The 16,987-nt window shown below is 60.5% G+C and overlaps 1 protein-coding gene across 1 annotated transcript in view; it reads left to right on the top strand.

Moving 5' to 3' along the window:
• The window catches only part of CAPN2 (calpain 2), a 40,396-nt gene extending 23,718 nt beyond the window's left edge, over positions 1–16,678 (top strand). The window contains exons 5-21 of the mRNA XM_082704521.1: positions 58–226; positions 1,408–1,491; positions 2,700–2,785; positions 3,335–3,409; positions 3,869–4,029; positions 5,395–5,564; positions 6,843–6,854; positions 7,423–7,634; positions 8,369–8,405; positions 9,137–9,202; positions 10,129–10,186; positions 11,692–11,756; positions 12,385–12,453; positions 13,099–13,177; positions 14,130–14,246; positions 14,475–14,533; positions 15,828–16,678. Of these exons, the coding sequence (XP_082560647.1) occupies positions 58–226; positions 1,408–1,491; positions 2,700–2,785; positions 3,335–3,409; positions 3,869–4,029; positions 5,395–5,564; positions 6,843–6,854; positions 7,423–7,634; positions 8,369–8,405; positions 9,137–9,202; positions 10,129–10,186; positions 11,692–11,756; positions 12,385–12,453; positions 13,099–13,177; positions 14,130–14,246; positions 14,475–14,533; positions 15,828–15,851 (1,543 nt within the window). The 3' untranslated portion in view covers positions 15,852–16,678. The remainder of the gene's footprint in view (positions 1–57; positions 227–1,407; positions 1,492–2,699; positions 2,786–3,334; positions 3,410–3,868; positions 4,030–5,394; positions 5,565–6,842; positions 6,855–7,422; positions 7,635–8,368; positions 8,406–9,136; positions 9,203–10,128; positions 10,187–11,691; positions 11,757–12,384; positions 12,454–13,098; positions 13,178–14,129; positions 14,247–14,474; positions 14,534–15,827) is intronic.
• The last annotated feature ends 309 nt before the right edge of the window (positions 16,679–16,987 follow it).

The following is a 16,987-nucleotide window of genomic DNA, read 5'->3' as shown; positions in this document are numbered from 1 at the left end:
GGGAGGTCGGATGGGGGGGCACTTTGAGAAGCAGCAGCGGCATCTGTCCTCCCTCAGGGTCAACGGCTGTTATGAAGCACTGTCGGGGGGCGCCACCACTGAGGGCTTCGAGGACTTCACGGGGGGCATCGCCGAGTGGTACGAGCTCAGGAAGGCCCCTCCCAACCTGTTCAGGATCATCCAGAAGGCCCTGCAGAAGGGCTCCCTCCTCGGCTGCTCCATCGATGTGAGTGCAGGCCCCTCTCCCAGCTCTGGTGGGCAAGAGCCCATCCCTGTCCACCAGGAGGGGTGTCATCTGGAACCCAGGGGTGGCCAGCAGCAGCCAGGCCATGTGGGGGACAGCTGGTGGGGCAAGGGCGCCTCTGGGCACCGCCAGCTTGGACCATGGGTTCTGCAAGTCCCCTACCCTCTGCTGGTCCCTGGGGAAGGACCCAGTGCAGACACCTGCCCCTGGGGAGAGGCCCTGCATGGCCTGGAGCCTGGCACCCTTCCCCTTCCCAACTGCAGGGTCTACAGGCCTGTGGGAGGCTCGGGAGGGGCTGTTTCCTCATGGTGGCCTGGCTGGCTAGGCCTCACAAGGTGGTGTGCACCCTCTCATGTCCCCAGGCGTCCTCTGGATAGGGGCTGAGTCCACTCTCCACCCCTGTGCCACTGGGAACCCGTTCCCCATGGGGATAGAAAGAGAAACCCCTGCTCTTGGGGCCAGAGTCTCTGTCTGATGTGCTAAAAAACCAAATTCAACCTAGTAAACTTGAAGAAATAATTGACTTTATTAAGTGTTCCCTGGGGGAGAGTCTTAGACTGCAGATGACCCCGTCTCCGGGGGTGGAGACTGGCAGTCAAGACTGCGTTTCTGGGGGTGCTGAAACTGTATCGGGATTGCGTGGCTGCCCCGGCTGGGGCTCCGCCCATCGTCTTCTCTCTGCCAGACTGCAGGCAGGGATTCTGGCTTGTTCTGCAGACCCTGCTCTCAGCCCTTCTTCCCACTGCCCGAGACAGACACACCAGCCTCCCTTCCTCCCCATAGTTGGGGGGAAACGGGGGGCCCCAAGAAAGTTCCGATAGAACAGGAGCAAACCCCACAGATGGCCACATACACAGAAGTGTCCTCGGGGAACCCCGCAGTGGGGCCAGGCCAGACCACAGGCTTCGGGGCCACCTGATCCCGTCTTGGGTCTGTCCCGAGCCCGGGGCCACCGGCCCCACTCCAGGGTCCTGCGAAGGCTCATGAAGGCCTATCCACTCACTGGTGCAGTGCTCTCCCCCCGGCTGCCCCTGCCATCCCCGCCGTCTGAGAGCTGCCATGGGAGACTGGCACTGAGGGCCTCGATGGACCCGGGGGAACAGAAGGCAGAGTGGGGCAGAACAAGGCTGTGCCCAGTGGCCTGACCCCTCCCATGATTCTAGATCACCAGCATAGCGGACTCAGAAGCCATCACGTTCCAGAAGCTGGTGAAGGGGCATGCGTACTCAGTCACCGGGGCCGAGGAGGTAAGGTGAACAGAAGTTTGCAGGGGGGGCACCCAGAAGCGCATCTGGTGGGGGACTGCCTGCGTGGGGCTCGTGGTCTCACAGCCCCGCCGCCAAGCCTCCAACTCATGAGGCCCGGGGAGCTGGGCCGATGGTCCTGGAGCTGCTGCCGGCCAGCATCTGCCCTCTGTGGGCCACGGGCCGGCTCGGGCGCTCTCCCTGTGATCCACGATTGGTCCACGACCAATCCACAATCAGGTCTGACTGCCTCTCGCCACCCCGGGGGCCTGGGTGCATTTCTCCAGCTCTCTGGAGAGTTCTCTCTCCGGGAGCATTCTCAGGTCAGAGAGATGGTGACAGTGTCCCCATGGGGCCAGTGTGGCGAGCCCAGCCGCCCCCTAGCAGGTGTGCACAAGCTCATAGCAGTGGCTGTCACTGGATACTGCACATGCTGGTGCGCAGCTGGCCTCGCATCCCACTGGGGACCCCGCATCCTCTGACCCTCCCGGGCCTCCTTTTGGTGTTCGACCTTAAAGTTTGGTTTTACTCTCCGCCCACCCCGACACACATGCATCTTTCTCTTCGGAAAAAGCTCAAGTCTATGGAAAAGCTGAAACGGCAGCATAATAGGAAACACCCGAACACTTTCCCTAGGCTTGACAGGATTTTCCATGTCTGTTTTGTGTCCCCGTGCTGTTTTCTGAGCCATTTGGAAGTGAGTCACAGATGTCAAACTTGGCTCCTGAATGCGTCTCCCAGGAAAGAGCCATCTCACACGGTGCCGGTGCTGTTTTACTGCCGAGGGAAATAAACATGAATCCCGTTACAGCATCGAGAGCAGAGTCCGTAGTTACTCCTCCAACTGCTGCCCGCCCTTCGTAGCAGCGCCTGCCGGGACTCCGATCTGGCTGGGCGTCCCCTTCTGCTCGGCCCTCTTCCTGTGGCGGGGGGTGACAGCAGCGCGTCCTCTGCTAGTCAGGAGGCTCGGGGGCACTGTGCACGGGAGCCCCAGGCTCACAGCTTCTGCCATGGGCTGGACCCCCCAGAATGGTCCACACCCAGCAGTAGCAAGTGGCCAGGGGTCCAGCCCTTCCCCCTCTCATGACCCCCCCCCCCATAACACAGACCTGACACCTCCTGGCTCATGGAGGGGTGCTATGGGACTGAGTGCCTCCAGGCCTGACTTGTACTCCACATCCTCCCCTCTGCTCCCCATAACCCGTCTTCAGGTCGAAAGTGCGGGAAGCCTGCAGAAGCTGATCCGTATCCGCAACCCCTGGGGAGAAGTGGAGTGGACTGGGAAGTGGAACGATAAGTGAGCTGGGTGCCCTCCCTGGGAGGTGCGGGGGGTCCAGGAAGGGAGACCGCAAGGCTGGCGGCTGGGCCAGGGCCAGAGGGTTGCCCTTGGGGCCAGGCCCAGAGGCCACGGGTCCCCACTCCCAGGGGCCGCTCAGGGCATGTGCCCCTCTAGCAAGTCTGCCTGCCTTCCTGCATGCCCTGGGTTCCTCCCATCACCTTGTGGTGCACACCTTTCCTGGCGCAGTCACCCGCTGGCAGGCCTTCCGGGGGTGGGGGAGGGCGGGCAGGTGGCCGGTGCCTCCAGCTCAGCCGCTCGTGGGGTTTTTCGTTCCCCTTATGAGAGCTGCCCCTTGTGGGCCGCCCACGCTCTCCCCTTCTCCCGACGATGGCTGGTGTTCTGTCTGCCCTCCCCGCCCTGCCCAAGGCTACGAGCCTCACCCAGCCGGGGGTGGTCTGGGCCCTCAGATGTGCTCAAGCGTGTTCCTGGGCCTGCATTCTGAGGTCCTGGGGACAAGGCCTCAATAGCACTGGCTTCTAACACCCATCCTGTCCCGTGGTTCTCCAGCTGCCCCAACTGGAACACTGTGGACCCAGAGGTGAGGGAGCAACTGACTCAACGGCAGGAGGACGGGGAGTTCTGGTAAGGCTGCAGGGAGGGGGGTCAGCCCAGGGGGCTCTGGGGAGCTGAGCCAGGTGATGTCATTGGGGCACGGAGGCATGGGAGTGGCTTTTGTCATCATCCTTTGTTCCCTAGAAGACCCTGAATGAAACCCTTTTTCCTCCTCCCGGATTTGTCCCTCTCAACAGTGGGGTCTCAGAGCTGAGCAGCTTCATAGAGAAGCTCGTTCAGATCCTGTGGGAGAGACACGGCCTTTCTCCCCTGCAGGGTCATCCCAGCACCTTAGGAAATGGGCCCTTGGAGAGCTGGGCTGGGCCTGTGAGTGGGCCCCACCACCGCCGCTGCCTCCACAAGGCCTGGCTCAGTGCTCAGAGCAGCCCAACCTCCGCCGGCTCTCTGTCCGGCCTCGGGCAGAAAATCAAGGTGTGTGTCCACGGATTGTCTTGTAACCTGGGTGCCTGTGTCCCCCGCCTCTGCCAGGATGTCTTTCAGCGACTTCCTGAGGCACTACTCCCGTCTGGAGATTTGCAACCTGACCCCTGACACCCTCACCAGTGAGTCCTATAAGAAGTGGAAACTCACCAAGATGGACGGGAACTGGAGACGGGGCTCCACAGCGGGAGGCTGCCGGAACTACCCCAGTAAGACCCCACTGTGCCCAGTCCCAGCTCATGCCCTCAGCCCCTCTGTCCACGGGCAGCCAGGCCCCCAGGGAGGGACCTCACCCACGGGCCCTAACACATAACATAGCCCACAGTCCAGACCCCGCCCTTGGGGATCCCGGGACCTGCTGCCACACGGGCCAGGGCCCCTGTCCTCGCACCGCAGACACTGAGTCTGCAAGAGCTCCAGGTTGGGCCCGAGGGACTGTCCCAAGGGGCTGATCAGGCCGTTCCTCAGGTCTCTCAGTGACCAGTTCCTGCGGCTCCATCTTGGGAGATGAGGCTGCCCAGGCCCGCAGAGGTTTAGGGACCTACCCTGGGCCGGGAGCTCCCAGGGACTTGAGCACACCTGGTCTGGCGGTGGGGCTGGCATGGTGGGCCTCTCTGGGGCGGCAGGTCTGGGTCCTGTGCTGCGGACGAGGGACCCAAGGGCCTCAGGGGCATCCTAGGCCGCAGAGCAGCTCATCCGGCAAGCAGACGGGTTGCTCCAGCCCGGAGCCTCTCATCCTTCACCTCAAGTTTGTGGCCTCCAAGTGGCGGTTCCAGAGGTGCTGGGAAGACACTGTGCCCCAGCCGCCAGGTCAGGGGTCGGCAAACTCTCTCAAGGGCCAGATGGCAAAAATGTAGGGCTTCGTAAGCCATCAGGTTCTATCACACTCCCAGCTCTATAGCTGTAGCCCGAAGGCCATCAAATGAAGGGATACGGCTGTGTTCTAATAAAACTTTATCAGTAAAAACAGGCAGCCGGTGTGCACAGGGCTGGGATCAGCCAAGCCCAGCCCTGGATGGAGCCTTTCTTTCCCCAAAAAAGAGCTTTATTCTATTAGTGGGGAAGGCAGTCAGCACAATTATTCCGAATGTGAATGAACCGCAGGTCCTTCCCGTAAATAGATTTTGAAAGTGGGGACGGCAGAGACACCATGGGGACAACAGGACAGGCCCGGGGGGACAAGGGACACAGAAAAAGAGGCTTAAGTTGTGCACAGGATGTTCTTGGCTTCTGGGTTCACTGGAGGTGCAGGGGTGCGTGCCCCCGCCTGCCCAGCCAAGCCAGCTGGGCAACCTCTGACTTTCCAATCGAGCATGGGGAGGGAGAGGTACCGCGAGGGGACCGCCCAGCTCTAATGGCCTCTTCCAGAATGATGACCATCAGTCCCTGAGACCAGCCTGCGGGTGGGTGGGAGGGAACAGTACAGAAAAGTCCCCACCATGTTTAGGCGAGCGCCACCGCGCCCCCTGCCAAAGCCCCCTGCCATGCCCACTGCCCACCTCTGCTGCACCCCTGCACCCCCGCCTGGGGCTCCCGCCTCCTGAGTGATGCAGCCCGGCCCCCTCTGGCCACAGACACCTTCTGGATGAACCCTCAGTACCTGATCAAGCTGGAGGAGGAAGACGAGGACCAGGAGGATGGGGAGCGCGGCTGCACCTTCCTGGTGGGCCTCATCCAGAAGCACCGGAGGCGCCAGAGGAAGATGGGCGAGGACATGCACACCATCGGCTTCGGCATCTACGAGGTGCGGGCAGCATCGCGGTGGGGCTGTCCCCTCCCCTCCTGCCCACATCTCAGCCCTGGGACCCAGGCGGGACCCAGGCAGGGAGCTGGGCCGGGGCAAAGCGAATCTTCCACGAGAGCCGGCATCTGGGCCCGGCCAGTCTCGGGAGAAGGCTTGAGGTCCCTTCAGGTGCTGAGCTGCTGCCTGGGCCCCCACAGGCAGCTTCCTGGGTAGTCCACTTTATTTCTAGGGGCCTTCTGCCTCTTCTGAGACCCTACCCCCAGGCCTGGCACCACTCTCCTTGGAACAAAGGAGACTTAAGAATAGAGATTCCTGAACCCCCATCTGGGAATACGGCAAGGGCAAGAACTGCTCCAGTGCCCAGCTGGTGGGAGCCCAGCCCGGTGCAGGGCCTGGGAGCAGCTCTGGACAGGGAACACTGGCTTTCATGCTGTCTCCCGCACGTCCTTGCATTCGAACCATGTTCAAGAGAAGCCCAGCTCAGCCATCTGGGGCTGGACCCCGGCACCCTCTCCACCCCTCCCTGCAGCACTGACCAGATCCGTTCCACTGGTGGGTAGAGTCCCCAGTGGGTCCCCCCGTTCCGTGAGGTCACCAGCGAGGTCACAGGGATACCCCGAGCCACCTGAGAGGGTGGTGGGGAGAGGAGCCCACACCTGGTAGAAGTCAGCAGCCAGGAGACATGGCCCTGCTCGCTCCTCACGGGAAACGTGGCCCGGAGACACCTGCCCGTTTGCTTACCAGGAGCAGAGTTGGTTAGACGCCATAATTTCAAACAAGGCCCATAACTCCGAGCCCCTTCGTCTCTGCAGTGGGAGCTGAAGGCTTCAGATCTGAGAGGGCGTGACCAGGAAAACCAGACTGACACACTACCCTCCCTTTACCTCCACCTCACGGGGCTGGGATGCCCCCGGGGGCTCTGGCAGCAGCCAGGAGCAGATGCCCGCTGCCCCCTAGCCCGGCGGTGCCCTCTTCACTGCCCTGTCTGCCCGAGGGCACAGTACTGCTTTCGCGAGCCAGAGGCAGGGTGAGCCAGACCCGTTCCTGTGAGGCTCCGGGCCTCGGGTTTGGGCTCTGTGAGTCAGGAACAGTGCGAAGGGCTCGTCCATGAGGGGTCAGATCAGGGCTTTGTTTTCAGCGTGGGAATGCTTGGGTCGCGTGGAAAACAACCACCTTGTGGACACAGTTGTGAAGGAGCTGCTGCGGGCCGATGACGCAGTCAGGCCTTCCCGCAGCTGCCCTGCAGGCCGAGTGACTTGTTTCCCTCTCTCCCTGCAGGTCCCAGAGGAGGTACGCCTGGCAGACGTTGGCACGGGGTCACCAATGGGCACAAGGCTTAGACCACCGGCTCAGGGGTCCTGTGAAGCCTGGGCAGGGGCAGGCGGCTGCAAAGGATGAGGCCCCATGCCCTCCCGGCCCTGGTGAGGTGGCTCAGGTCCCAGAACCTGCTGGTCGGAGCTCAGGGCCAGGCCTCCTGGGCAGCCCCACGGGACCTGTGCATGGTTTAGTTGTGTGGTCCTGGGACAGCAGGAGGCTCTTCAGAGTCCCCCAGTTCTCCTAAAACAAGCCCAAGGGACATGAGGCATCCCACAGACTGTGAGATAGTGTGGGAACACAGAGGGAGGCCCGGATCCCCAGGCGGGCCCTGTCCTCACTTCCATCTGTGTGGCGCACCACGCACATCTCCGAGCCCCTGTGAGGAGCCCGAGGACCTCCACATGCAGGTGGGGCCTCTCTGCAGAGCTGGGCACACGGGGGCCCCTGCTGCACGCGCCTCCAGGTTTCCCCGGGCCACTCCTTCTCTGGATGTGGAACGACCCAGACACTGTGCATCTGACTACCCCCACCTCCATTTCAGATGTACGGACAGACCAACATCCACCTCAGCAGAAACTTCTTCCTGACGCACCGAGCGAGGGAGCGGTCAGACACCTTCATCAACCTGCGCGAGGTGCTCAACCGCTTCAAGCTGCCCCCGGGAGAGTACGTCCTGGTGCCCTCCACCTTCGAGCCCAACAAGGATGGGGACTTTTGTGTCCGCGTCTTCTCCGAGAAGAAAGCCGACTACCAGTAGGTGGCCTGACTGCCCCGCCCTCCAGATTCCTGTGGCTGGTCCCAACCCTCCAAGTGTGGCTCCCAATGTCTTGGTCTGGGACGCCTGCCGCTGCCCGGGTTAGCAGGGGAGGTGGGGTCAAGGAGGACTTGAGTGTTGTTGTCACTTGACGTCTCTGCGGTTCCAGCATCGTGGTGTGTGGTCAGGTTCACCACCACCACACGTAACCACACGGACCGACTGGCCAGCGCAGACCCCATGGCCACACAGGGGTAGTAACCCTATCCTGCCCAGGGTGGGCGCCAGTGGGCCCTGTCCACCTGATGCTGCCGTCAGGATGGCCTCACCTCATAGCAGCCACCGCCAGGACCATGTCTCTTCAGTTGGGTGCCTGATTGCAAGAGACGTAATCCACCTCGGGCAGCTTAACCAAAAGGGGATTTACTGAAAGACCACAGGGGCTTTGAGCAGATGGGAAGCAGACATGGCAAACAGCCACCTGCTCCCTGTCCAAGACCCAGGACCATGTGTGCGAACTGCCAGGTCAGGCCAGCCATGGGCCTAATGGCTTCTGCCAGATGCAGGCATGGCAAACCAGACTCTCAGAGGCCTGGCATGGGATCCTCGGGCCCAAGAAGGACCTTCTGACTCTTAAGTCCCTTCATTGTGGAGAGGGACTCAGCCCTGCAGGCAGCACTGGGCACGCAAACTACACCCCAGCCTCAGTGACACAGTTTCCTTCTGTCTCCAGGGTCGTTGACGACGAGATTGAGGCCAACCTTGACGAGGTACGTGCAGCCCCGAGACTTCCCACCCCTGTTCTGCCGCGGACGACCCAGGGCCCAGAGCAACAACACAGGATCGCCATGGTTTAGGAGGACTTGATGCCCACAGCTCCCAACTAGGCTCTGCCTCCCACACCCACGCTGACCACCGTGTGGTGCGGGACTCAGGTTTCCAATGACTCCCTGGCCTCAGTTTCCTTAATCATAAAATAAAAACTCTGGGCGACAAGGTTCCCATGGCCCCAAGGGCTCCAAGAGGTTCTGTTGAAATACTGGTGACTCAGGCTCAGGGTCTCTGAGACCCACCCACAAGAAATCCAGAGTCGAGGGAGGACACTGCCACCCACAGGATGGGAGGCTCCCCTGCTGTCCCCAGGCCTGATAACCCTTGGCTCAGTGGCTTGTCCTGGGTCCCCAGGGAGAGACTGAACAGTCCCAGAGGGCCATTGTCACAGGCCTTCTGGAACATTCCAGCTAGGCTCTGCTTCTGAATCCCCACTAGTATAGATCAGAGAGGGCCATTCTGGTCGCAGGTCAGAGAAGACACTGTGAGGAGCTCACTAATCCCTCCCAGAGAGTCGCCAACCCTCTCCTGTCTTCACTAGAAAAAATCGTTCCTTCAATCTTTACCATCCTTCCCGTCAAGCCCCTAACTTGGCCCGTAGGCCCACGGGAGGCGGGGGCGGCCCCCTCCTGGCTCTGACCCGCTTCCAGCCATGTGCCCCTCCTTCCAGATAGAGGCCAGCGAGGACGACATCGACGACGGCTTCAGGAGGCTGTTTGCCCAGCTGGCAGGCGAGGTGGGTGTCCCTGTGGGCTCTGCCATGTGCTCTGGTCGCTGCCAAGGGAGGGACGGTCTCATCCTCGAGGAGACTGCAGTTCAGAGGGACAGAGGAAACCACAGAAGCAGAGAGGAAACACGGATGGAACTCGGGCTCCAGCCCACGTCCTGCCCACGCAGTGGGGCTGCCAGTTCAGAGTCCGCTCTGGCCCCGTGTTCCTCGTGGTAGGGCTCCTGCTCTCATCTCTCCCACTCCAGCTGGGACGTGGGGCTCAGACCTTATCCTTGATTTTCACAAAGATACCTGGGGCGGGGGTAGGGTGGGAACAAGTGTTTCAAATCTCTACTGTGTTGATTGCGGGAGCCATGTGGGCCTCGCGCTGCTGTCAGCTGCTCCCACTGGTCCAGAACCTGGCGCCTTCCTCCGTCCTGCAGAGGAAGCCGGCCCACCCCTTCGGAGTGCAGCAGGTGCCCCCCCCCCCATCCCAGTCTCTTACGGACAGAGACATTTCCCCGCTGGTCCAGTCATACACAGACCCCACCCCCAGCCCCAGGAGGCAGAAGGGACCACAGCCAATCTTGGGGCTTGGTACCCACCCTTACCCAGTATATGTGCGTGCACAGAGGCACCTGAACCCCCAAGGAGTCCTAGCCACAGAAAGAGTGCTGGTTCTAACCAGCTTAATAGGAAGTCAGGCCCAAGTTTCATAGGGGAGGACAGCCTGTGGGGCCACACGTGCGCGTGGAGTGGAGGGCTTACCCCTATACCCTCCAGAGCTCAGAACTGGTGCTGAAGTCCGCCTGGAGCAGGTGTACCGTGCGGCCTGGGGGCGTTCGAAATGCACATCACAGACCCTGCCCTGACCCACCTAGTGCACCTGCCCCAGAGCAGGCCTTCAGGGTCCTGTGCCCCTCGTGTAACCACGCTCTGCTTCATGTCCACAGGACGCGGAGATTTCTGCCTTTGAGCTGCAGACCATCCTGAGGAGAGTGTTGGCCAGGCGTAAGTGCCCTACTGGGGCTCCCTGCGCCCTTCCACCCCCCTCTCCCGCAGCAACATCTGTGCCCACCCCCCCCCCGCACTGAGTAGAGGAGTCTCTGAGTGCCCCGATGAAACAAAGTACAGAGGGTCCAGGTGGAGGTCAGAGGCCACACCCCAGTTCCCACCACCGGCGGGCTGTTGCTTGAAGCCGGGCGCGTGACCCCGGGCTCTTTCCTCACCCGTGAAGTGGGTGGGTGGCTACCTACCTTCCCGGAGGGGTGCCGTGGGGCGGCCCCTCGGAGGAGCAGCTGGCAAGGAGGGCTGAGTCAGCCCCACCCACCGGCCCGAAAGTCCCCAAGCTGTGAACCCCGGCTGTATGTAGCGGGGTTGTGGATGGAGTCCACATCTCCCTGTGTAGCTGGGGTGCAAGGGCAGAGACCATCAGAGACTCAGACCACCAGAACAGTCCGTGAAGCATGTCCCCAGTGTGCGGGCCCAGGAGCCTCATCGGACTTACTGTTTGAGCCCATGAGCCAGACTGGCATCTCCAAGGCTGCGGTGGTGGCAGTCGGGTCTCCTGGAAGAAAAGGGAGGGGGAGGAGAGGGGCCTGGGGCAGAGCCGGAACACCTCCCACGGACCTTGAGGCTCATTCACCCCAAGTGTGGTCCAGCCTCAGGGGACACGTTTCTTCCCCATTGATTCACCCCGAGAAACGCGGCCGCCCCAGAGCCCCTGAGAGCCTGGATGTCGCTGTGTTCTCGGCAGCAGCCCCGTGCTCCACCCAGAAGCTGGCCTAACCCCCCACAGGAGCAACCTCTCTAGAAGTACCTGGGCTGGTGGGGTCGCCCACCCCAGAGCACATGGGCAGTGTGCCCAGCTCAGGAGCCGCACGTAGCTGGTTCCTCCCAGGCTGGCCGGGTGAGGACAAGAGGCTGGTGTTTGGCCTGGAGGCTGCCAGGCACGAGTGAAATCACAGAGCTGCTGAGGCATGTGGCCCACAAAGCTGCCTTGTTCCCACACACACGGAGACTGGGCGGGCAGGGAAGAGCCAGGCCGTGCCGGGACTCAGCCTCCCAGGCCGCCCACTGATCCAGGCCTCCGCCCGGGCCCGTGGAGGGGTCTGTGCGCACAAGGGCAGCTCGGAGACAAACTACGTTGCAACATTTGCAAGGATGTGACAAAGGACAAGTCTCTCATAGTCTGTGACAAGGGTCTTGTGACAGGGGTCTCTGGCCAGCCACCAGCCACTGCTGTACCCCACTCTCCTAGTGGGCCACAGTGGCTCTGGAGAGTGTCTGGCCCCTGGGCTTCTCAGTCTACAGGGACACAGGCTGACATAGCAAATACACATTCCTCTCTGTCCCCTCTGACCCCGCAAGCCCCCGTGCCACTAGAAGAGGGTGAAGTGGCCCCTGTCCTGGAGGCACACACAAGTGTTTCTGCCCCGGGGGTGGGGGTGGTCCTCTGGACAGCACAGCCCCCCCGCCCCCACCCAGGGATTTCCCCATCATCCTTTGTCTTCTAGGCCAGGACATCAAGTCAGACGGCTTCAGCATCGAAACCTGCAAAATCATGGTGGATATGCTGGACGTATCCTTTCGTGCTGCAGAGCACAGTCGGGGCGTTGAGCCCCTGCCCGTCCTGCTCAGAAACCCCCATAGGGAGCGCCAGAAGCCCCAGCCCCCTGCGCAGGCAGCGGCAGATGCCCACCCGCTGGGCCGAAGCAGCTCAGGCTGGTTTCCTGAGGGGCCCTGGAAAACCTCCCCTGACTGTCCTGTTTCTGACGTGAATCTGTTTTTCTCTGGTCATGGGTTTTTTCTCTAGTTAAAGGCACAGGGAGGCCCGCTGTGGGCATCTCTTTCCCAGAGCCACCTGCCCACCTGCCTCACCGCGTTCAGGGCAGGGATTGGGCTGAGCTGCCAGAAGTTTGGTCTCCTGGGCTCCCAGCACCTCCTATCCCAGTGCCCCCCATGAGGCCCTAGAAATAGTCTCAGAATCAGCGAAGCACCCCTGCATGTCACCTGACAGAGCCTTCTCAGCAGGCTTGGGCCCCCGCCGGGCCCTCCACCAGCCCGTGGATGCAGCTCTGGCCCCTTAGTGCCGCGTGAGGTGCTTCAGCTGGTGCTCCCCATAACTGCGGAGGGCGCCACGCCATCCAGTGACACGCCCGCACGATGACCCCCCGGGGCTTTCCTTAACCTTCCTTAACGGCGCACAGTCAGATGGCAGCGGGAAGCTGGGGCTGAAGGAATTCTACGTTCTATGGACGAAGATCCAGAAGTACCAGGTGTGCCCCTGGGATGGAAGGCAGGGCGTGCGGCTGCATATCTGGGACGTGTCTGGGAGCACACCCTCTGTGGGGGCAGAGGACAGGGCGCCGGGTCCGTGTCAGGCCGTGGGTGCTCGTGCACCCTCCATGGGGACGGAAGGCAGGGCACCAGGCCTGTGACTGGCCGTGAAGACGGGTGCACCCTCTGTGGGGGCAGAGGGACATCCCCAGGAGTGGGGAGTTGACCCCCAGAGGCATGATGGGCAGCAGGAACAGCAAGGGCCAGCCTCTGCCATGGACCTAGTCTGCTCCCACCCTTCCGTGCTAGTGGCCGGTAACAGGGTCACCTTCCAGCTGCCCTGAAAGTGTCCTCAAGAGGCTGTGCAGCCTCTTGTCCTTTGGACTTTTGACACCCCAGGCACAAAGGTGACTTCACAACACGGGTCCACCGTGGCTGGCTAGTGGACCGACACGCATGTGTACAAGCCTACTCACGGAGACAGGTGTACACTATTAGCTATTTAAAGCAGAAACGGGGTGACTTTCCGAGGCCAGAGGCGAGGCAGAGCTGGCAAGCTTCATGCCACGCGGCACACAGCACGCGCTAACTCGTCACCTGCTGGCTTTGCATAATGGTCTTTGTAACTGCTTTGCTCATTCCAGAAAATTTACCGGGAAATTGACGTGGACCGGTCGGGTACCATGAACTCTTATGAGATGAGGAAAGCCTTAGAGGAAGCCGGTAAGGACTTGGTTTTGTTTAGAACATGTGAGCACTTACTCTGCATTGAGGCAGGTGCTGGCTCGTCCTTTCTGTCCATCCCCCTTTTAAAAACTAATTGGTAAAATAAAATGCCCTCTGTGCCCTCGCAAGTCCAAGTTTCCTTCCGAGGGCCTGGCAGGTCGAGCGGGCAGAGCCAGTTTTCAGCATACCGGGCCCCCCACCCCCGGTAAGTCCCTCACACCCAATGGGCATCTCTACTCTATTGGTTGGGATGTAATCCTTCCACAGAGACCCAAACAGCCATCTTTCTCTCCCAAACGGTCCAAGTGCAGTACCTCCCTTTCTTGCCTGACCACGCTGGCTTGCCGCCATGACATTCCGGCAATAGGTGGACAGGGCAGGGAGACAGGCTCCTTGCCTTTCAGGGCACATGTCCCCTCAGTGGGCTGCAAGGCAGGTGGGGAACATGGGATCACTTTCACATAGCCGTGGCTCATGAGAAATCCTGCTGCTGTGGAAAGGGTGGGAATTCACACTACTTTGCAATGAACAGTTTCTGCCCCGTGCATCGAGAAGAGTCTAGTCTCCAAGGTGATTCTGAGCTAACCAGACAGTAGATGAGGCATGGGGAGCCTCGTGTCAGCCAGTGAGGAGACAGACAGGGTCGGCGAGCAGACTGCAATCCGGAGCAAGGGCAGGAGGCACCGTCTTTGCAAAGCACGAGAGTCCCCCCAGAAGAGTGCCTAGGAACAAAAGCAGTTGTTGCGATCTGAAGGGTCACTTCCATGGGAGAGCAGGTACAGGCGCCAGAGCAGGTGCAGGCATGAGAGCAGGTGCAGGTACAGGCACAGGTGCGGGAGCAGGTGCGGGAGCAGGAGCAGGTGCAGGAGCAGGCGCAGGTGCAGGCATAGGCACGGGAGCAGCTTCGGGCACCGTCTGATGCTCAATTCGAGGCTTCCTCCCACCGCAGGCTTCAAGCTGCCCTGTCAGCTCCACCAGGTCATCGTGGCTCGCTTTGCGGATGACGAGCTCATCATCGACTTCGACAATTTTGTCCGGTGTCTGGTTCGACTGGAAACGCTATTCAGTAAGTGGCCCTTCAGGGGAAGGCCCTTCTCAGCCCTGCCGGGGTGAAGGCAGCCCGCCCTTTGTCTCAGGCGAGATCGCTTGAACCAGGACGTATCTGCAGTTGACGATGAAGATCCTTTGCCACGGGGACAGAGGGCAGGAGTAATGGCTTGGGACAAACGGGGAAGAGGACAGTACGGCCTCTGTTCCGCCTCGCTCACAGGGGATGACCCTTCTTCCTCTGCAGGGGTTTTTAAGCAGCTGGACCCCGAGAACACTGGGACCATACAGTTGGACCTCATCTCTGTAAGTCCGTGGTTCACATGCCCCTCCCTTAGGGGGACGGAATGCTGGCACCGGGGCACAGGGACCTGTGGCTTAGTGGCTGCTTACTTCAAGCTACACCTTACAGGTCTTTGGGTCTGCGGGAGACAGCCCAAAAGTGGCTGTAAGGTCCCACCACGCACTCTCACTGGCAGCCCCGTCCACGTCTCCTGTTGACCCTCCTACCCCCTCCTCCCACTGGCTTTGCCTCGAGTAGGCAGTGTTAGAGGGGGCCGCAGGATGCCTCTTAGGAGAATGAACCGCTGACCAGCACACACAGGAGGCAGTGTTCATGTAACAAAACCCTTTGGAGGAAATTCAAGCGGGTTTGGGAAGATCTGTCATGCTTAGACCAGATCCCCCTTTAAAAACACTCCCAGTAGTAACTAAGCTTGGGGGATGTGTCTGGAGCCCCCACAATGCCCACCTGGGAGATGATCCTCAAGCCAGACAGAGGGGGACACTGGCTCCCTGGAAAGTGAAGTACGTACGAGGTGTTCTCTCTGGCCATCCTGATGCCAGAACATTCTCTCACCCCCAGGAGGAAGGTTACACCTGTGCTCCCAGGCTGTACATTTCCTCTGCTCTCAGGGGAATGGAGCTTGGGGCAGCCCCAGGGCTGGGCGGGGGGCTGGAGCCCCCCAAGAATGACCAGGTCCCACGTACTAGGGAGGAGTGAAGTCACAAGTGGGATGGGTGTCGGCACCTGGCCACTCCTTTCCTTGCACTTTGAACTCTGGAGGAAGCCAGCAGCTTAGCTTAGTAGCTGTTCACCTGCTGTGAGGCGCTGGGAAGGGCTTCAGCCATCTGAAAATCTGTTTGAGCTGGTTACAAAGAACATTAAGTTGCTTTTCCAACCATACATCCCTGGGGAATACACCCGCCCTGAAGTCACAGCCCACAGCCGAGGCTCTCATGTTTGCTAGGACAAGCTTCCGTGCCATGGGGAGCCTGGCAGAAGCCGGGGGTCCAGGCCCATCCCAGACCAGCTCGATCAGAATCGCACCCAGATTGCCCACTTTACTCCAACAGAGAGCAAGGGCCAAAGGCACTGGTTTCAGGGATAGCCACAGGCCAGACGCACATGAGCCTAATGTTGCGTGTCCCAAGTTCCAGGTCATGGTCCCCTGGCCTGTGGCATCAAGAAGCCACAAGCCTGTACGTGGAGGCCTCCACCCTGGCTCAGCTTTGTGGGCAGCAGTTGGGTCTCTCAGAATAAATAGCCTTTCGTTTTGCCCCTGGTCTCTGAGCTGATGGCTGTTTCCTTCCTCAACAGTGGCTCTGCTTTTCTGTCCTCTGAAGTCCTAACCAAGCTGCCTGAAGACAATCAGCCGAGCACTAGACCTCCGCAGAGAAACTTTTTATCTGGACCTTGCAATTACGGGAACATTTACTTAAACGAATGATCGTAGCTGAAAATAAAGATGCTTTTTGAGGTAGCAGAACGTTCAAACTTCAAAGTCGAAGATTTGCATATCATGATATTAAATGCCAGCGAGTCACTTAACCCTCAGTAAACTGAAAGAAACCCTGGAATCTGCGTACTGTACACACTCCCGTCTGCAGCGACAGCCGACCAGGGAGAGGGCGCAGGGAGGTGTTTTAACAGCTGACCGCACGTGGAGTCTGTCTCCGAGAACAGAAGGTTCCTGCTGGGAATATTGAGCAACTTCAGGTTTAAAAATGCAGCAGTCTGTGCCCCCAGAGTAAAAGGGAAACCAGGAGGCACCCCGGAGCGACCGAGAAGGCACCCCTGTGTCTTGTGGGTCACTCCAGATACCAGCCTTACGTCAACTCGACCGGTGACCTGTGTGTCTGAGCCCAAACCCTGAGCAGTCTGGTGTCACATGGGGGGTGTCCCAGGTGCTGAAGGGGATCAGCTCTGGCTCAGCTACCTAAAGCGTGCACCAGCACAGGGGCCTGGGGTCACGGTCAAGGACAGAACCAACAGTTCTGCCACCGGGATGTCACCCCTGCCCTGCTTGCGCGTGGAGCCAGGAGGGAAGTGGTATGGGAGCTGGACCCCCGACTCCACCCTGGGACAACGCTAGGAGCTTTGTGCAAGTATCGCCTTGTTGCCTTACCTTCTCCCACACCTGCTGTTAATAAAGAGTGGCCCAGACCGTCCCGCTCAGTGCTGTCCTTCCTGGAGGGCCTGCCAGGGCTTTGTGCCCACGCTGGTCCTGGCCTGCTACATTGAACTCCCCTCGTGACAGGAATGGGCAGTTGAACTCCCCTTTCCTGCACGACTGTACAATCCGGAAGCTCGTAAGTGGTCTCCAAGTAGGTGGGACTCTAACCCGCTTCTGGTCTCCCCTGAGGAGGCCCCGGCAGGCCTTGGGGCGTTGGGATGTGCCGGGGGCTGTCAGAACAGGCACGAAGTCCTGGGGGGATGCCAGAGGAGTGGGATGTGATGGGATTGGGAGGGGCATCTCC

Source organism: Mustela nivalis, assembly GCF_964662115.1.
Source record: "Mustela nivalis genome assembly, chromosome: 16".
NCBI lineage: Eukaryota > Metazoa > Chordata > Mammalia > Carnivora > Mustelidae > Mustela > Mustela nivalis.
The sequence above is the reverse complement of the archived record's forward strand: the minus strand, read 5'-3'. Positions and strand labels throughout refer to the sequence as shown.